Source organism: Alnus glutinosa, chromosome 10, assembly GCF_958979055.1.
Source record: "Alnus glutinosa chromosome 10, dhAlnGlut1.1, whole genome shotgun sequence".
Taxonomy (NCBI): Eukaryota; Viridiplantae; Streptophyta; class Magnoliopsida; order Fagales; family Betulaceae; genus Alnus; species Alnus glutinosa.
In genome coordinates this window covers 23,773,531-23,794,835 of record NC_084895.1, presented here as the reverse complement: position 1 = coordinate 23,794,835, position 21,305 = coordinate 23,773,531, and the positions used below count along the sequence as shown (strand labels likewise).

At 36.0% G+C, this 21,305-nt stretch overlaps 1 protein-coding gene across 5 annotated transcripts in view; it reads left to right on the top strand.

The window, feature by feature from the left end:
• The window catches only part of LOC133878882 (uncharacterized), a 58,183-nt gene extending 38,125 nt beyond the window's left edge, over positions 1-20,058 (top strand). For 4 of the 5 annotated variants that reach the window (XM_062317440.1, XM_062317439.1, XM_062317437.1 and 1 more), the window contains 14 exons: positions 296-400; positions 477-581; positions 661-713; positions 853-916; positions 1,027-1,161; positions 5,166-5,278; positions 5,363-5,456; positions 8,930-9,149; positions 11,594-11,724; positions 13,333-13,479; positions 13,690-13,818; positions 18,144-18,242; positions 19,125-19,163; positions 19,453-20,058. In XM_062317440.1, coding sequence (XP_062173424.1) covers positions 296-400; positions 477-581; positions 661-713; positions 853-916; positions 1,027-1,161; positions 5,166-5,278; positions 5,363-5,456; positions 8,930-9,149; positions 11,594-11,724; positions 13,333-13,479; positions 13,690-13,818; positions 18,144-18,242; positions 19,125-19,163; positions 19,453-19,590 — 1,572 coding nt within the window. In that variant the 3' untranslated portion in view covers positions 19,591-20,058. The remainder of the gene's footprint in view (positions 1-295; positions 401-476; positions 582-660; positions 714-852; positions 917-1,026; positions 1,162-5,165; positions 5,279-5,362; positions 5,457-8,929; positions 9,150-11,593; positions 11,725-13,332; positions 13,480-13,689; positions 13,819-18,143; positions 18,243-19,124; positions 19,164-19,452) is intronic. The other variant, XM_062317438.1, reaches the window with a different exon arrangement.
• The last annotated feature ends 1,247 nt before the right edge of the window (positions 20,059-21,305 follow it).

Below are 21,305 nucleotides of genomic sequence, written 5' to 3'. Positions count from 1 at the left end.
CATGATCCCTTTTTAAATGTAACTCATATGCCACCGGGAGTAAGAATTAACCTTTCTTCTTAGACAACAGATTTTTTATTTTTATTTATTTATTTTACTTTTATAAAAGTTTACTTATAAAAAAAAAGAGTGAAAGATGAAAATGCCTATCTCTTTCTTGCTCTCTCTAAATTAATTTTTTTCAGTGATTTTGGAAAATGTTATCTGTGAATAATGAATTAAGTGCACCAATGTTAATTTTAACATTATGTTTAGCCATTCACATTAGTAATTCCATCGTCTTGGTATTTGGCAGAGATATAATGAACTATGCAAGCAGAGACTTGATCGAGCAATTCTTACTTTCTTTCAGCATTTCCGAAAGTCTTATGTTGGTGATCAGGCCATGCATTCCTCTAAGGTAATTAATTGTCCTTTGTCTTCTTCATTGAGTTATCTTGCTGCATTTGTTTTGAGGCTCTCTTTTTCTGTTGCAGCAGTTATATGCCCGGTTGTCTGAGCTTCTTGGGCTTCATGATCATCTGCTACTATTGAATGTAATTGTTGGGAAGATTGCTACAAACCTGAAGTGTTATACAGAGGTGGAAACTTTGTTTTCCTGGGTGTTAGTTATAATTTCTCTTTGATAGTATATTATATTCTTGTTTGTGCTTAATTCAGAGTGAAGAGGTGATTGATCATACCTTAAGCTTGTTCTTGGAGCTGGCATCTGGGTAAGTTTTATTTCTTAAATATTTGAATGATATACTTGAAGCAAATATTTGTTTTGTTTGAGATAATATATTGGTTTCTTTTTTAGTTTTTCAATTACAAGTACCTGGTAGACCACTGTGACGTTTTTTGGGGTTGCAGGTACATGATTGGGAAGCTGCTTTTGAAGTTAGATACTGTTAAATTCATAGTAGCAAATCATACCGTAATTCAAACTCTGAACTATATCTTTTTGATCCATTTTCCACTTTTTATTCGAGTGTCTATTATCTTGATACTTATTGTAATGATTGTTTCTCCCATATGTAATTTCAGAGGGAGCACTTCCCATTTTTAGAAGAATATAGATGCTCTCGCAGCAGAACAACATTCTATTTCACTATTGGTTGGTTAATATTTATGGAGGACAGCCCTGTGAAATTTAAGTCATCAATGGATCCACTTTTGCAAGTACTCTCTCTCTCTCTCTCTACCCTTCCTGTCTTGATTATATGCATGTGTAGCTCATACTGAACATGTGTCTTAAAAAGGAGTCTTGTCATCAGTGATGTTATTGCTATTCTTATATTATTACTACTAGCCTATAGCGTAGGTTTTTTTTTTTTTTTTTTTTTTTTTTTTTTCATTATAATTTAATTTTGATTTTAAGAAATGTATTGGAAAAGAATAATAAAAAATTGGTTTAATTTACAATTGGTCATCCCATAAATAAATATAAGAAATCATTCCTCATTCGTGAATAATAGTAATAATTAATTTATGAACAAAAAGAATTGATTAGAACAATTAATAACCGAACATTATTAGAGAAAATAAAAACTAAAAAAACTGTCAATAAAATCGACGAAAATTTTCTCTCGTGAATTAACCTTTTATTTTTAAATTTTATTGAGGAATGCTACTGTTATGCTCCTCCTTGCTGCCCCCATAGAGCATTTCGGAATACACCCAAATGCTTTGAACACCATAGCCACACAACCATTCACCATTCATGGATGGGATCCTCACTGCTGTCTGATGCGCCAAGATGAATACAATGTTTAAAGAATTTATCTCTTTCTAACCCCAGGGGTAGTTCAATCGGCTGGAGACCACGCTTCATGAAGCGGAGGTAACTAGTTCAAATCTACCTTTTCCCCTCTCCTTGGGGCCAATTACTTATTAAAAAAGAAAAAAGAATTTATCACTTTCTCTTAAAACAATATATATATATATATATATATATATATATATATATATATATATATATATATATATATATATATATATATATATATTACATTTCTTTGTTATTAAATTTTATCTAGTCATGCTACTGCTATGCTCCTCTATCTCTCCTCCTTGCCGCCATAGACTGAAAACCGTAGCCACATGCAATGGTTTGCATAAGTTGAGCCCTTCATTTTCTTAGTTTTGCATGACAAACAATCCACAGCCATCACAAGGTCGTGTATCCTTATAGTATTCATCCTGCACGCAACAAAGTCACTAGATGAACCACTTTACCTAACGGGCCAGATTCTCTGAGTATTTAACTGGTAAAGTAGTAACCAAAACTTGGAGTCTTGTTTTGGCGTACCTTCATAAATATAAGATCCCCATCACTTCACCTGCTCCTCAAGCCTTCCACTTGCAACCACATATTTTCAAATTTAAATGACCCCCTATCCTGTCTCCCTACTCCACAATCCAATAATAATGGATAATGATCTAAAAGAAGACGAGGAAGATGTCTTTGAGAAACCTCTGGGAAATATTTCTCCCATTCTGGAGAGAGCAAGAATCGATCAATTCTGGACCAAGCGCGGCAATTAGACCATGTGGATCTCCCCCCAACCAATGGAATATCCATGAGACCCTGGTCAAAAATAAACTCAGAAAACTCCACCATTGCCTGTGATGACCTCGCTTCCCCCCCCTCTTTCGCATGGAGACCGGACGATGTTAAAATCCCCCCCATACACCAAGGCATCTCCCAAATATTCATCAAACCAGCCAACTCATCCCATAGCCCTCGTCGATCACCATCATCATTAGGCCCATAAACACCTGCAAACGCCCAATCAAAATCCGTCATCACGCAACGGAACGCACAAGCTACCACATACCTCCCCACACGCTCCTCAACCTTCTCTACCACTCTTCTGCCCCACATTAACAAAATACCTCCTGAAGCCCCTTTCGAACTCAAATACACCCAATCCACATGAACACATCCCCAAACACTATGAACCACCTCCCTACTAATTACCTCCATTTTAGTCTCTTCCAAGCACACAATATCTATTTTCCATTCCCTCAACAACCCCCTAATCTTCGTTCTTTTCTCGAGCTCATTCATGCCTTGCACATTCCACGAAATTATCTTTGGCTTCAACATTAACAATTTCCAACCCTCCCCTTTCTAGCCATCTAGACAACTAACCTCATTTCCCATCATAATTCACCAAACATTCCAACCTCTTCACTTCACGTTGTCCTCGATTCCCAAATTTAGCACTCAAATTATTGTCATGCCCCACCCTATTTGAATAACAATGTGGTTCAATATCATTGAACAACTCCACCATCAATTTATCTTCCAAACCCAAACAAGACTGTCCTACAATTTTGTAGAATCCTTTAACTCTCTCTACCACCCATTCTGTGGACACAAAATTATCTCCTAATTGTTCCCCCAAAACTGCCAAAGGTTGGATATCCAGCATCTCGCTTCCCCCAATAACGTCTTCTGTGCGTATCACCACTGCTAAAGAATTATCGCCCTCAACCCCACTTCGTAAGTCATCTTCACAACCCACATAACCCTTTGAATCTTGCTCACACTCCACAAAATTAGACACAACATTTTTCTTCACTTCTAACCCCTTGCATACATACGGGTACTCCATCTCTCCCTAATCAATTACTGCCTCCCTTGGACTCTCACTCCCCTGATTGGCCTCATCCCTGTCCTCACCTACACCAAGACTCAAATCAGAAACCAGCTGATACTCACCCTCAATGTCGGCCTCACCTCCCCCGTGAAACTGCTTCTCCATATTCTCATTTTCCGCCATTCCATGTCTTGCACATATTGACTCCTGAAACCCAGGCAGTACATGCTCCTTGCCGGCCTTCCCCATGCCCCCAGAGACACCATCGAGGCCCTCTGGTTCAACCCCGTTCTTGTCCAGTAGCATCTCTTGTCGCATAGCACTACCCCCCAGTGATCCAGACCTTATGTCGGTGTTCTCTAGCTTTGAAACCACCTTCATTGTCGTCATCGTCACCTTTTGGACATGCTCTGCTGTTTCGCCCAGCTTCCCGCTCATCGCTTCAGGTTGGCCTAGCTGCTTAGACAGAATCCAGCGACTAAAGGAGTCTTGTTTTGGCATGATGTGTGGTGTGGGGAATTACCTCTGAAGACTCTTTTTCCAGAGATGTTTCTTATTGCATGTGGCAATGATGCTTGGGTGGCGGAGAATATGCAGAGACATAATGGCACCCTTCTGTGGAATGTTTTATTTATTCGACCCATACATGATTGGGAGATAGAAGAAGTTAGTAGTTTTTTTGAGATGTATTCTCTTAAAGTTAGGTGGGAAGGAGAGGATAAAATTTGTTGGATTCCAGCACGTAAAAAATCCTTTGGAGTAAAGTCTTACTATAAGGTTTTATCTAGTACTATACAGTCTTCGTTTCTGATGAAAAGTATTTGGAAAGTTAAAGTTCCCTCGAGAGTGGCTTTCTTTGTATGGACGACGACTTTAGGGAAAATCCTAATTTTGGATAATTTACGAAAGAGGAACATTATTGTGATGGAGTGGTGTTACATGTGTAAGATTTCTGGAGAGTCAATTGATTATTTGTTCCTGCATTGTATGGTTGCTACAGAGTTGTGGAGTACGATCCTGCAGCTGTTTGGTGTGGTGTGGGTAATGCCGCAATCAGTGAAAGATATGTTGGGGAGTTGGAGGGGGCAAAAGGGCGACCGGACGTTGATTCTAATTTGGCAAATGGCTCCATTGTGTTTGATGTGGTATGTATGGAGAGAATGGAATGCACACAGTTTTGAAGATTGTGAGACTGGTTTAATTAACTTGAAAAAGCTGGTGATACAAACTTTGTTTATGTGGAGAGCGAAACTACAGTCTATATCTGAGTGTTCTTATTCTGATTTTCTAGATATGTGCTCTATTTTCTCTTTAAATTAGGGGTATCATGTATACATCCTATGGATTGTGCCCCTCTGTGCTTTTTGAAATATACTTATTAAAAAAAAAAAACAATTATTACAATTATCATTATTATCATTATTATTATTATTAGTTTATTTCTTTTTTATTTATGATTGTTGGTGTAAGGGGTGGTCATAGTTGTATTTTATTCAATTTATGGCATCCCATTGGATTTTTTGCTTTTTCATTCAGTTTTTAAATTTTGACGCTGATTGAATGTTTACGATCGTTTAGGTTTTCATCAGTTTGGAGTCAACTCCTGATTCACTGTTTCGTACTGATGTGGTAAAATATGCATTAATTGGCTTAATGAGGGACCTCAGAGGAATTGCAATGGCCACAAATAGGTAAGTACATATGAAATTTCAGAGTTTGTTTATTGTTAACAATAGTTCATCTCTATCAATGACTGTTTTTTTATATATTCTCAGTCGCAGAACTTATGGCCTTTTGTTTGATTGGCTATATCCTGCACACATGCCACTTCTTTTGAAAGGCATCTCGCGCTGGACTGATACACCTGAGGTAGGAAGATATTGTCAAATTTTGCCTATATTTAGATATTTGAACAGTGTTCGCTTATATTTAACCCAAAAAGCATTTATGCTCTTTAGTTTTGGAATTCACTTTTATCAACTCAACTAAGTGTTAATTCGAATTGGGTTGGCTCTATTGACGCATGTATAATCCATATTTATCAACTGGCCTAGAGATTTTGACTTGTATAGAAAGCACTGTTGTTTAAAAAAATGGGGATAGAGTGGCCTTGGCATGGCTAAACTGGACTTGTCTTCATTGGAAGCCAATGGCAATTAAACATTATTAAGGTAGCTTTAGCCATGCATCCCATGAATTCCAGCTGGCCATGCGTCCTGCTTGCTTTGACATGTCCACACGCCCTTTCTTGAATATATCTTTTAATACAAAGTTTAGTTAATAGGGTTCTAAGGATTTTTATTCTTTTGATTACTTATTAGATCTTGTATACTTTAATATGTTCATACAGAAAAAACGTTACTATTAAGCATAGAATGCATGCAGCTTAATGGTGCTTACAAGCAGTTCACGAGGAGCTTACAGGGTTGCTATTTATCAGTGATGTGCTCTAGCTAGCTGCCACTAAAATTGCTAGCAACTGTAATAATAAGCGTTATTCTTTTATGCAACTCATGAACTTGTGGATACTTATCTGGAAGCAATTTCAGCAACAGAAGCCTGTAATATTGACTCTTTGTGATGTTTAATGATGAACGGAATTTGAGTTGTGTTGGAAAGTTACTTGTTGTCTTATTTCTCTTCTTCACTGATCTTCTCTCTCTATTCTTCCTTTGTCTAACTGAATTCTTTGCAATTTTCTTTTTTCTTGCTTGCTGAATGTCTCAGCAATTCTTCCTTGTCATTTCTTTGATTTAACAATTTCTGATTCTCTCACGTATCTACCTAAAATGTCCAATTCTCACCGTCTGCCTGGTGTGACAGCCCTTTATTCTCAAACATTTTCTGGCTATCCTGTATCAAAATGTATTGAGAAGCAAGACAATTGCCCTGGTTAATAATTTCCACATGCTTCTATGTATCTCTATAGTTGCTTTATAAATCTTACTACAATTAATTTATAGTTTAAATTCTGGTTTTGCCCCCCCCCCCCCCCCCCAACGGAATTTTTAATTATTGAGCCTTTTGCCTTTTTAAAATATATTTTTCTATTTATTGTCCATGTGCGTTTGCAATGGTGTTAGCGTGAAGCTCTAAACACAAACTAGTTTGAGTTGATTTCTGATAGGGATTAGGCTTATTACTGTATAGAAAATGTACAGAATGAAGCAGAGTAAATCAGATTCATATGTGATCATGTTCTTGAGGTTTTCTTGCAAAATTAAAAGTAGACTTGATATGGGAATCTCACATCTAGAGTTGAAAGCAGATTTATATTTGATTTTTGTTTGGTAAAATTTGTGCAAATTTGCTTTTGACATGTGGATTTGGTTTAGCAGCTCCTGGAGGAGTCAAGCGAGTGTTTGGTTTGGAGACTTTGTTACTAGTCTGAGAAAATGCACAATAAATGAGGTTCAATGGGTCAATAGGTTTAAAGTTTCATGTGTTAAATTGCACTTGTCAAAACTAGCTTAAATATCTGGGAGGCACATTGATTTTACGTGTTTTGATTTTATGCATTACTCCAAGCAGGCCTGTCATGGCCATCGTTATTATTTCCCTTGGTCTCAATCAGGCTAGCTACCTCTCGCGCCTGGATGAGGAAGAAAAATTGGCCTCTTTTATAATTCATAGCCTTGAGCATATACAAACATATACACACACACACAAAGCTTGTTTGTTATTTTAATAGTTTTTCTTTATTAAATGTTCACATGAGATGAGGAGGTTTGTCTAATATCTCGCTAGTCTGTTGGTTGGAAGAAAGGGAGAAGAATCCCTTAACACACTTATCATATCTAGATTATAGTATTGTGGACTCCCTAAGAGAAGTAGTGATGCTGACATCACAGAGGTGCAATAGTGGCTATAGCAATGATCGAATAGTGAAAACAACTTTCGTGGGACAAGATTGACTAGTGCTAACTACCTGTTGCCTCTTTCCATTTTATGGTAAGTTGATTGTGTTCTGTATGGGAGGTTGCTCTGTTGCCTCTTGTGTGGTGCTTATGGTTGCAGCAGAACAGTCAGCTTTGAGTGTGGGACATATAATGCTCAAGTTTAATGCAAGTTCTTTAGATACTTTGCAAACATGGATGGCTGATTCTATTTTCTCTCCTCTTTTATGAATAAACTTTTATTTCATTTTCTTGCTTTTTTCTTATTTGATTTTGTTGAAGGGGGTTTCTCTTGTGTACTTCTTGTCTACTCGGATTGTTTCCCTTTGAAGAACTTGAGTGACACCCAAAGTAAAGATTTACGCTCCATGTGAACTATTTAGTGGAGTTTTTCCATAGTAGTCACGACTAATTTGGCGGACTCAGGCTCCTTTGAGGGCAGCCTTTTTTGCATGGTCGGCTGCTCTTGGTAAGATCCTCTCCTTGGACAATCTTAGGAGGCGGCATGTCATCGTGATGGACAAATGTTGCTGCAAGAGGAATGAGGAATCTGTGAATCACCTTTTTCTTCATTGTGATGTGGCTTCCGCTATTTATAGCTTTTCAATCGCTTTGGAATGTCTTGGGTTAGACATGTAATTGATTTGTATGATTGTCGGTGGTCCTCTGATAGGCCAAGGAGCGTTGTGGTGTGAAAAATGGTGCTTATGTGCCTCTTTTGGTGTTTATGGAAGGAAAAGAATGTTGGAAATTTTGAGGACAGGGAGAGGTCTATGGGGTTATTATTTCTATGTTCTTTAAAACTTTGTATCTTTGGACAATGGCGTATCTTATTTGTCGATTAGTTTTAGTGATTTTCTCTTTCGTTTTGCCCTTTCTAGTTAGGTTGTTCCTTTTGTATACTTCTTGTGTACTTTGTGGCTCCTAATGCTTTCAATGAGATTGGTTTTATTACTTAAAATAAAATAAAAAAAATTCATGGCTTTTGATGATACAAAGGTTTTATATTGTTGTGATGGAATTTGGAGTTGATCAGACAAATGACCAAATTGTTCAAATCAGCTGTAATATTTGACTCCATTTTTAGGGTTACTATCCTGGTTGAGTTCATTTACTTGATATAGATTTTTATTTTTTCTAATTTTGGTTCGTGGAGCTCATATAGCATGTGATACAAATTATATATTAGTTGTCTTTCTTTTGTGTCTGCATAAATCTTTTTTTTTTTTTTTTTTTAAATGAATAAAGGATTGTTTTAAATTAGTTATGAACGATGTATGCAGCTGAAAGCATAGATGCATACAAAAATCAATTTTTGTGTGATATTGTTTCTATTTAGAGTTTTTGTTTGGTTGCTCTCATTCTTATGAATCTATTGGTTGGTTAGCTAGGTCTTTCTCTTTGCTTTTCTCAAAGGGGTCTTTTCTTAATCATTTGATGATGCAGGTTACCACACCATTGTTGAAATTCATGGCTGAATTCGTGTTAAACAAAGCCCAACGTTTGACTTTTGACTCTTCTTCTCCAAATGGCATACTTCTTTTCCGTGAAGTCAGCAAACTAATTGTTGCTTATGGGTCAAGGGTTTTATCTCTTCCAGATGCTGCTGATGTATATGCCTTTAGATACAAGGGTATATGGATTTCCTTAACCATTCTTCAAAGAGGTAAGATTATGGACCTTTCTCATTAATTGCTTTGCAGTTTTATTCGCTTTGATGTTGAGGTCTAATCTGGCATGATTTTTGGTCCGGTGACTTCAATTTTGGCGTGGGTATTATTTGCTGTATTTTTGCTTAATCTAAGTACAAACATGAGTTAGTTCCTTTAATAGGTTCTGGTGGCCATTTTTACCATCAACAAAAGTGCTTGTAATGAGAAGACACTTATTACATTTGTTCTTGACTATATTGGGGATATCGTTTCTTGCCATTTTTTTTAAACTTATGCTTGGCTTACTTTGTTGTGTGCTCGTGTGGTGTTTGTCTTTTATTTTATTTTTTAAGTTATATATATATAATTTTTTTTTTTTTTTGCTGAATTTTAAAGCTCTTTTATATGTATGTAAGCATGTGTTCATGTAACTACCGTATATCATTGTTAACTTTTGTCAATAATTAAAAAGAAAAATCTAATGTAAACTTGAGTTGCTATGTAAGAGTTGTTAATCAACACTTAAAAATTCTGGTGAAAGAAGCAAGAAAACCAACTAGACAATGTAGTGTGACAAAAATCTAAGAGTGAATCATTGAAAAATTACAACTTTAAAAATTGATTTCAAAACATGTAAATTAAGGGCACGTTCATTCGATAATGTTTTGATGAAAGAGGGAGGGAACACAAAGTGCCCTGCCTTGGAGGGGTTTCTTGTAAAAAAAAAAGAGGTTTTGATGAGAGATAACGAATAGTCGCGAATCCTTTTTTATTCGAATGTACTTAAAAGGTACATATTGACAACAAAATTTGAGCCATACCTGTATGAATGAAAATCGACCAAAGCATTAAAAGGAATTCAATTTTCAAAAGGAATTTTGAAACACAGTAAAGTGAATTTTTGGATCTGTTTTTTGTTTTTTTAACCCTTTCAACAATTTGGCGTTGTTGAGTGTGATTCCCCTTTACACTAAATATGAAAGCTTGATAAACTTATTTATTTTTTCATTAGCACTATAGATCTAATGGATATCAGTTTCTTTTGCATTGCAATGCTTTAGTCAGAAATAGGTTTGTTTTAAGCCTGTTGGACAGCATCTTTAGGGTGTTTTGTAGGTTCATTTGTATCTTTTGAACAACGCACGTGACCTGTGGACCCATTCATGTTTTTCATTTTCTCACTTTCTTAGCTTTGTCTCTAAGTAGGATTGGACTGGGGAGTTTCAAAAGCAAACTGAATAGCTTTTGAACTTGCCACACCTGGATATGTGGTTCCCTTGTTTTTAGGCAATAATTCTAATAGAATGAGTGTTGTATTTATCCAGTATTTAAGCTTCCTAGATGTCCTGGCTACTGTGAATTGATCATTCAAATAGCACCAAATTTAATGTTAAATGTTATCATTAATATCATTTAGAATCTTGTGTCTGTTCTTGGATGAATATACGTTATTCTTGCAAAATTTTTGAACAAGACGTATCGCATCTAAATTGTAGTTTCACAGTAAAAGGTAATTTTTGAAGATCATTATTATGATGTTACTTATTATCAAATTAAAATCCCTTTGCTTCAGTCCAGTTGCTCAAAATGGTACCATTAGCACCCACTTACATTCATCACTAGACGTCAAGAACGCTTTCCTTCACGGTGATCTCAACCACTTTTTCCCTCTTATGCTATGGGGGTCGTTAGCGCTACCAGTGCATTTGTTCCTCTGCTTGTCCACCATCCTTAATAATGCCTTCCCCACTGCTTATAGTTTTGTTTTACCATATAACTAATAGATAAATATCACTCCATTCTTCTAAAGTTCCCATTTCAGCAACTTAGTAGAAGATAGAGATCGAAAAAGAGAGAGAGAAATTCTTATTGCTTGTAGTGTTCCATATGGCTACATTGGTTAAATAGAAAAAACCTAGAACCTAATATGGAAAGTATTACAACGTGATAAAATGAACATAAATAATAAGCATTAATCAAGGTGGATCAAATATTCAGCAAATCTCAACATGTTCTCTGCCAGACATCTTTGCCTTCTGTACTTGATATCTTTTATTACCGATATCATTCTTTGCATTGATATCTATTGTTATCCCCTGTGCACTAGTTTAAGAACTATACAAGGAGCCATTATGGCATTTCTTTATTTCTCTTTTCTGTAAAATGTTCTTTTTCTTAACCTTCTCTGTACAAAGAAGTTTTCAATACTTTTCCAGTCTAAAAATGGCATACAGAAACAATTATCTTTCAGATTTTCAGATATATTTGATTATTTGTTGTTTCTGTTATCTGGCACAGTATATATGAGACTAGTAAGTGCCAATACTGGTGGTTTGGAGCTTATAGTAATAGTTCGTAATCTTTTTTTTCTTATCACATATGTCAAATATTCATTTAATAAAAATCTTGACAAAAAACGTATGTTAGAAGCTGAGTTTAGTGTTACTGCCAATGACAGCCCTTTCTGGAAACTATGTCAACTTTGGTGTTTTTGAACTATATGGGGATAGAGCACTCTCCGATGCACTTGACATTGCCCTTAAGATGACACTATCAATTCCTTTGGCTGATATATTGGCTTTCCGTAAGGTATGTGAACTTTTTTCTCTACAAGTTTTGTTGAGTAATCTATTAGTTCAATTGGATGCCATGTTAATTTGTTCTATGCTACTGTTATATTTTTTAGTATGGACCTTCTATGATAAGGGCATTGCTCTATTATCACATCACTGATAAGTCTTTACTACCATACTACCATGGCTCTTATTAATAATCGTTCCTTTGAACTCCACATTTCTGTGTAAATTGTAAAATGTGGTTTTTGTTTGTTTTCATTGTATATTTTTGCTTGAAACATGGTGAAATGATTTGTTTATAAAGCTTGCTCCTGCGATGCATTTACTCCAAGCTTCTACTTTGGGATGGAAAGAAAAAAAATGGGGGTGGGGGGAGGGTGAGTGAGTCATATCTACTCATAGTACTTATTAGTTATTACTAAGTTTGATGTAGGATTCCAACTCTATGGTAGTTTTGATGCGGTATTGTCTATAGCAGTCTCAACTCATTAGGAAATTAAGCATTTTGAGGGTGCTTTAGGGAATATGGTGAGGTACATCGGTAAATTATGCATTTTAAGAGGTACATTGTTAAGTAAACATTTGGCTCCCAGTGAGTACTGGTCTATGGAGAAAATACTGGAGTTAAAAAGTAAATATTGCTGCTTTAGGGAGCATGATCAGAATATATTTTTAAGTAAAGGTTTGGCTATACATTGTGTTGGAGGCTTGAGTGCTGGTTTATGGCTAAGTAAAAGATTTAGAAGGTACACTTACGAAAGGAAAAAAAAGAAAAAAGAAGGGATTTAGAAGGTAAAAGGACAGAAAAAAAGAAAAAGAAATATGAGAACCTATCATCAAACTAGATTCCCTAGGCATCACATTCTTTAGGATTAGCTGTAATGCATCCCCCATGTATTCGAGTTTTCTCCTTTATCTAATGAACTTATTTTACTTGGAAAAAAAAAAAAAAAAAAGTAAGAAGAAGAAAAGAAAAAAAGAATCCCTTGGCATGACACTGAAGTTTCCTGGGCAACCCAAGAGAAGAGGCAAGACAAACTAAATCTTACACTTCTCAATTTCTACTGAAATTGACCAAGACCTTTAAGAAGTCCAGCAATGGCCCATTTAACCTGCTGCTATACCAATATTCTACATAGACCTTCGAAGTTGTTCAAGCCTTAGAACTGGTCTGATTTTTTTTTTTTTTTAATTAATTGATTATTTATTTTTTTAATCAGTTCTTTTAGTTTAACCATTTGCCAGCCCTTAAAACATTTTTCTATCATCTTGCCTCAATTGGATAACCGGTTGGCTGTGTCTTTGGTGCTGTAATATTTTTGCAAATTTTGAATTTGCACCTTCAGCATAAGCCTTGAGTGCCAACTGTATCAAACATTCTGTACACAAGCCTGCCTATGAATTATATGAAGCAAATTTGTTGATTTGTATAGTCTTAAAGTCCTTCCTCCTATTATGTTGGTTGGTCCTTTTAATATAGGTTGTTGACTTTATTGTTTTGCATTATAAACATGAGGTACTTTTTACTTATTTATTTATTCTGAATTATTTTTCTCTCACTAAGAGTATTTAAGCAATTTTAATTGGTTTTCTGCTTCTTTTTTCTTTTTCGTTTTTGCAGCTGACAAGGGCCTATTTTGCCTTAATGGAGGTTCTTTTCAACAGCCACATTGTTTTCATATTGAACATGGATACAAACACTTTTAGGCATATAGTAGGATCCCTTGAATCTGGTCTTAAAGGTTTGGATACGAATATTTCTTCACAGGTGTGTTTTATGCCTCTATTTTAAGGGTGGGATTATTCTATTCTTCATTTACTACAACCCACATTTTTTCACTGCAATATGTTTAACATCTTGTATGAGCATGTAGTTTAAGCTAATCTGTTTCTTATCTAATCTGGGAACCCTTTTTGTGTATTTCCTTTTTACTGATTTTTCTCATTAAAGCAAAAAAATTTATACTTTTCTTTTCAGTGTGCATCTGCTGTTGATAATCTAGCTGCTTTCTATTTCAACAACATTGCTATGGGGGAGGCACCTACTTCACCTGCTGCAATAAACCTTGCTCGTCACATTGCAGAGTGCCCCAATTTGTTTCCAGAAGTAAGCAATTCTACATTGTGTTACTGATTGATGGGTTATCATTTGCAGTTAAAGTGCTTTAACTATGACCATGTGTATTTCTTTTGGTCAACTAATTGTTAAGACTTCTTCAGGATTGACATAACCTTTTTCCCTCCATTTTTGTTAGATAAGGCTTAAAACAACCTATTTTGTGATATTTACTATTAGATCTCTGCATATTAGCCCAAAAGAGTGATCGAGAGGTATGACTGGCTGTCATAGGTCTTGTAATTGCATATCCTTTATCTGACATAACCCTTGCATAGCTAATTTAGGTTGGATGAGAATCTTAGTCTTGAAAGCTGCTGCTTTAGTTTTAATTAAGTTCTCTTATGTTAAGCTAGGGTATTCTAATAAGTTCAAGATTTTGTAGAACTAGCTTTACCAAAGACCCATAAGCTGAATGTTTTATTTTTGGGATCTTTTTCTATTTTATTTAGTGCTTTCTAACTTAGTCTAGCAGTTGTTTCAAGCTTTAACTATTACTTTGGCCCTCCAGCTTTGATCTTTGTGTCAATGTTGTCCTTGAATATTCAATTATTGTATATTTAATCGTTATAGTTAAATTATCTCAATATTACGTTTTTCATCAAATAGAACAGAGAAATTGCTGATGTGACTCACAAAAATTGTCTGTCATCAATTTCACTGAGTTGGAAATTCATATTATATAACTTAGCTGATGTGGCACCCTAGTCACATGATTGGGCTAGCAACAGGACACACACTACCCACACCCCAGCTGGATACTCACAGCCAAACACCCACCATCACAGCACAATACAACTTGAAACCGCAAACACCACCACCACCCTCATAGGAAAAGCCCCTAGAGAAATGTAGTTTGAAAAAGTTAAATAGGTTCAACACAGTCACTTATTGTAGCATCATAGGCAGTTATGATGTCTGCATCAAAGTGAAACTAGAAATTGGTTGCCAGCAAACCTTGCAAGCAGCCACTTGTGCGTTTGGTGATCCATCCTTTGTAGTCTAGGGGTGAAAATGCGGATGTGGATGCAGTTATTAACAATATCCGCATCCGCATCCTGTTTTTGGGTTTTGCCGGTGTTTTTCCTCTCTTCCCTCTTTTTCCTGTTTTGGTGTCACTTTTGTATACTTCATGTATGCTTAAGGACGCTTTTACGTTTTTTATAAACTTATTTACTTATCAAAGAAAATATCCGCATCCGCATAATGCAATTATCGCTTTTAGGTATCCGCATCCTCATCGGCATCATGCGATTACAATCCGCATCTACATGATTATTTTTTTTATTTTTTTTTTTAATATAAGTAAATCTAGTCTTATTGAAAGTGTAAGGTGCTCTTAAGTACACCAAAAGTATACAAAAGGAAACACCTAACTAGGAAGAGAAAAACGAACAAGAAAATCTACAAAACTAAGCGACAGTGGGTACAAAAAAGCCACCGTCCAAATATACAGAGTATGAAATGTGGTTATTATCCGCTATCCACATATGATGTAATGAGTGTCTTGAATTGCTATCTAAATCTATATGCAAGATTAAATAATGCAATTATTACTATATGCAAGCTTAAATAAATTAAGATTTCACTTGTTACACAATTCACGATTATCGACAATAGAGGGTCATTGTCTCATAGAGTAATCGGGATTTGGATTACCCAAAGAAAAGAAAAAGTAAATGTAGTGAAGTATGACTTTGAGATAGTGAAAAAAAAATTAACATAACCTAAATTTCCTAAACTTATTAAATTTCAAAACGACCTCGTTTTAGTGAATTTAATTAAATATATATAGCGGTTTTAGGGTATCCGGATGCGGTTAAACCGCATCCGCATTTCCTAAAACCGCTCTCCGCATCCGCATATGCGAATAATGGGTTTTGATAACCACATCCGCACATGCAAATAGCGGGTGCTGACGGTTATTATCCGCCTTCATTTTCACCCCTACTTTGTATTGCCAATGCCTCTGCCAAATATGCTAGCTCTGCGAAGAAAGCTAACTCCAGCTGTTGATAGGGTGTAGGACCCATGGCCATCATGCTCACATGCTGTGCAGAAGGATGAGTGGAGAGTGGCAACCCAATGCACTACCACCACAAACACTGCAGGCCGTATGCTTGAAACCACCACAGCCTCTGTGATGAAAACCTCAAACCTGCAAAATCAACCCCCAAACCATTGTGAATACCACGGCGGTGTCCTTCACGACCGTCGACCACTACACCTTGAAACCACCCTAAACTTCCTCCTCAGCCTTAATGCTTCAAAACCTGAAACCCAAACCACTGTTGTTAACCCTGCCGAAACCAATACAATGCACACATGTGCCCCTAAATTTCACTGCCAGGGTAAGTTCAATGTACAAGATGTGGCTGCATGTCTTAAGACTTAAGTGGTGCCTTATATTGTCAACTAGGGTGAGGACTGTGGAGTGATGCTGTTGGAATCTGTTTGTTGGGCCCTATGAATAAGTACTAAATGCTAGTGGTAAAACATGTATAGCAATAGTGTTGTGCTGATAATAATTGATAGATTTCATAAACAATTTCACTAAAATTTTAGAGTTTTTCATGAACATAGCTGATGGTTGACTCTTGATAGGCTTGATATGTGCAATAGAAGATTATTGTGGATCTGAATGATTTCTTCTTCTTCTTTTTTTCTTTTTTAATTTTATTATTATTACCTGAGCAATACATAGGAAGGGGGGAAAGGGGAGATTAAGAGATACAACCAGAATTATAATCATCAAAGAGAGGAGAGAAGCGTGGAATGCATCCAAAAATAATGTGAGAAGCCGACCCTTTGCTGTGTGATGAACTCTCAAGTAGGCTTTCCTGCTGATTTTTACTCCCTCCCATCAAGTGAAAGTAGAAAGAGATTGAGTGATGTGTTTGATGATAGGAGGAATATGCCAATCAGTTATGAGCTTTGGATTTGATAAAGTCTATTGAGCCTTATTCTTTCACAAAATGCACCTTAAGGGAAGAGGTTTGCTCAAGGCTTATAAAGCGTACAACCCAGGCATACCTTGGCAATGTGGGACTCTTAACACGCCTCCTCACGTGTGGCACTATTGTCCAAACACGTGCACAATCGGAGGGAAGGCCCAACATGGTCCAAGGCCCTGAAGTTTTGATACCATGATAAAGTCCATTGAGCTTTACTCTCAAAAGACGCCTTGAGAGAGAAGGGAACACCATAACTCATGAAGTTAACAGGTCATGTATCTCTTGGTGATGTGAGACACTTTTAACAGGATTGTTTATAGCCAAAATGATGATAGTGGAATCCCCTTCAAGGAGATAAGATGATTAATTCCCATAGAATGAGCGGGAATGATTGCTAATAAGGGTGCCTGTGCTTCTCCAATATTGACATTTGTAGTGTCCAGCCTTGCTGTTCTGGGAGCAGTAACTCTCCCATTTTCATCACTAATAATTGCTGAGGCAACTGAAAAAGAATTTCTCATTGCTACATCAAGAACGTCCTAGTCAAATTGCTTTTTAGTTGGACTGGGCGTATAATATCTCTCTATCTTCTAACTTTTCTGAATTTGTGGATTTTTGTTCTTCTTTTAGCATGTAAGGGGGACTTTCTTTGTATACATCTTATGCACTAAGGTTGCGTCCCTCTGCGCTTATCAATAAAATGATTTTTTTTTTGGGGGGGGGAAACAATACTTGGGAGGAGCTTTCCAAAGATCAATAGATATAGAACTATTCTCCCAGGCTTGCTCATGAACCTTCAAATCAGATTTGATTTGCTTTAGAAGTGATGTGACATCCAGTTTCTGGGAATTATGAACCACTTGATTTCTGCTAAACCATATCAGATCCATGGTTATTATAGCAAAGAGTTGGAAACTTCTGATGTCCTTGGGGATAGCTAAGAATTTCAGGGGGCCGAAGATGACCTTTATCCGGTGAGAAATGGGGAAGTCTTCAAATCGCCTGCCTCCATATTATTCTAGATATATCACATCCCAGAAATAAGTGTTGAGTTGTTTCCAGCTTAAGATTGCAAAGAGGACAGCACCAATCATCAGAACTGTTAGAATGATTTCAGTTGGGCATTGGGAATATCTTGATGTAAACTTGCACTCTATTTTCTGTTCTATTTTTTATGAGTCACTTGTATATGATGATTATGGGAATCAAGGTCCATTTATATGTTTCTACATTTGAATTTCATCATATATATACGTATGTATGTAAATGTAGGTTTGTGTGTGTTTATCTATTTTTCTATCTGCTTATTTGAGCACTTTTTGAATGTTTAAATAACTTGGCCTTTTTCTTTTATATATAAAGATATTGAAGACGCTCTTTGAGATTGTTTTGTTCGAGGATTGTGGCAACCAATGGAGTCTTAGCAGACCAATGTTGAGCTTAATACTTATCAGTGAGCAGGTGATGCTTTGTAATTTAAGCTTGTGTATTTTCCTTTTTCTCTATGTCCGTGCTTGTGTGTGTGTAGGTTAGGTTCAAGTTGCCCTTGGTGCAACTCCTTGCGCACTACACTATTCTATAACTTTTCATAAGATCAATTTTTTGTCAAACTTATTGTTGGATCTCTATTCTCTATAATCTCATAACGTCCCCAATTTCACGTCGATAGGATGTCAGTTACTATCTAATTCCTAGACTCATGTTCCTAGAACAATTTAAAAATACTAAAAGCCACAATAATTTTGAATATTTTGTGGATGAGATTGCTTTTAGATAAATTTCATTTTTCTGTTCTAAACTATAAAACAATTTGCAATCCCTCCGCACCCCACTAGACTTTAAACTCTTCCACCAATCAACCCCTAAATGTTCGAGAATAATAGCAAATTTCCCCCTTTTGTTAAAATCTCCATTGCATTTAGCAAGATAATTTGCTCAACATTTGGGGTTGACTGCTTGATTTTAAAGTTTAGAGGGGACATTACAAATACATGGTAATTTAAGATGAAAAAGTGTAATTTATGTAGGATTTAGGTTCTGATCATATGATATTCAGTGAGCATACCGGGCATCGGAAAGATATCGAGCCAATGTTAGGATTAGCAAAAACTTGTCAAAGTTAGACCAACTTTGTTGTTGCTTCTGTTATGCAGCTTGATCTTGAAGGGATCAAACATATTATAAATTTATTTTCTGGCGGTTTTACATACCTCATCTCTATTAGATTGGGCTTGTCTTGATTGATATGGTTTGATTTTGACTGCCATGACCTTTTATCAGATTCTTATTTTCTTTTTAACAGTTTGTAATCTTGTTCATTTCTGACATAACATTCACCTGCAGATATTCGCTGATCTGAAAGCTCAGATTATGTCTTCGCAGGTTAGTTGTCTCTTTCTTATCTGCTGTCTTGGCTATGTATGTTTTAAATATCAAGTTCATAAGTTTTGGTCAAGCTTGAACGGTTCTGTTTCCTTATTAATAATAGTAAAGAGAAATGCAAAAAAAATAAAAAAATTGAAGTATACAAAATAAAAATAAAAATGATTATCATCCTCTAGCCGAGTATTCTTTATGTTGCATACTACAAGCATCAGTAGAAGTATACATCCGGTGACGGTTAAAAATTAAGTATCCCTCAGGTGACACTTTTTTTTGCATCATCTTGCAGCCCGCAGATCAACATCAGCGCCTCTCCTTGTGTTTCGACAAATTAATGGTAGATGTTACTCGAAGCTTGGATTCAAAGAACAGGGATAAATTCACGCAGAATCTTACGACATTCAGGCATGATTTTCGCGTCAAATAGCTCTAACTTCTGTGAAGCAGATACTTGCTTGGAAACTGAATTTATATGTGGAAGATGTTTCTTTAACGAATCCACAAATCTACTCGTTGAACACGGAGTCTACGATCACTGGAGAAATGCTTTGCTTCTTTTACATCAGTTTTTCAATCTTCACCCAAATGAAAAAGCAGATTTTTTTTGTAGTTCATGGGAAAAGTTTGATACGAATGGTTGATAGTGTTACTGTATAGTTGTACCTGTCCTTTTGAATAGTAGAGGGACTCTGAATGGATGCTGTAGCATTAAGGGGATCTAATGGTTGGTGGATTACATTTGTTTTGGAGTGGCTGATGCTGGTTTTAGAAGATCAATTCTTTTTAGGACAAACAAAGATGTAAATCATTGATCAGGTATTTCTGTATATTAGTCTGCTGTATTCTTTGTACTGTGGATAATAGAAGAAAAAGGAAAATTACGTTATTGCTTTTACTTTCCTCGTTTTATTTAACTTGAGAATTGTCCTCGGAAGCTTTTTAATGTACACGAGCTTTCCGAGAATTTTGCAGCTTGTGAGGACTATTATTTACGTATTTACTGTCTCTTCAGAAATAATTTGTATGATTATTTGCTTCTTTTTTTCTTTTCTAATAAAAAAGGCAAGAGTGGGGGGAGAGAACCATAACTAACTATTCTATCTGGGGGGCGTGACTATGATAATACCTTTTCACTGGGAGCCGCACAGGAAAATCCTAGACGGTGTCCGACTGAGCTATAATCAGACCCAGTCTCATCAGTAGGACCTAGGACCTAACGTGGCTAATACTAATAGGATTGTGAATTTTCGTTTCAAGTTGAATTTTTATCCAAGTCTAATATGACACTTTTATCCCCCTTTTTCTTTATTTTTTGAAGGAAAGTTAGTATTTTCTTTCAAATCCTTTTAAATATGATTGGTGACTGTCAAAGCCTTTTCGCTGCTCTTCGCCTCCCATCTTGCTTCTTCATTCTTCCATTACAAATAAAATTGAAAGTTAGAGCAAGTTTGGTAAAAACGTGGCCACTTGGGGACATTGAATATGAAGATTGTATCACTGCTTGTTTCACGTCAGTTATTTGGAGGACCCAATCATGGTTCCTATCATTATCGTACATAATTACTTGCAAGCGAAATATCAAATAAATAACCCATTATGTGGCTTTTTTTATTAATATCTTATGAAAACAATACAAGAAGCCCTCAAATATGGTATACGCAGAATCTGAGGCATAAGCTACAGTTTTTTTGATGTCGTACGGACTTCCTAATAAATTCTCTCTCTCTCTCTCTCTCTCTCTCTCTCCATTGAAAGAATGCACACATTCAAGAACAACGTATCTGTAAGACTGTAAGCAGGAAAATGATTTGTAGGGAGCAAAAAACCATATCTTATTTTCCTCTTTTTAATTTTTAAATCAAAAAATAAAAAATAAAAAGTGTCCTCTTTTAAATAAAAAAGAGGGGGACAAGGGACAGAAAATCGTCCCCCATGTATCAGCTATCCTGTAAGCAATACTTAAAACTGTTAACTGCAACCAGTTTAAGTGGTTATGTGATTAGTGGTTATTAGCGTCGCTTGTACCTTTAGATGTGGTATTGTCAATCCACCTTTAAATTATTTTTTATTAAAAAAATAAATAAAAAATTCAGACATCAGCGTAAATAAATAAAATAGTAGTTTAGGAGAGGATCCAGTTGG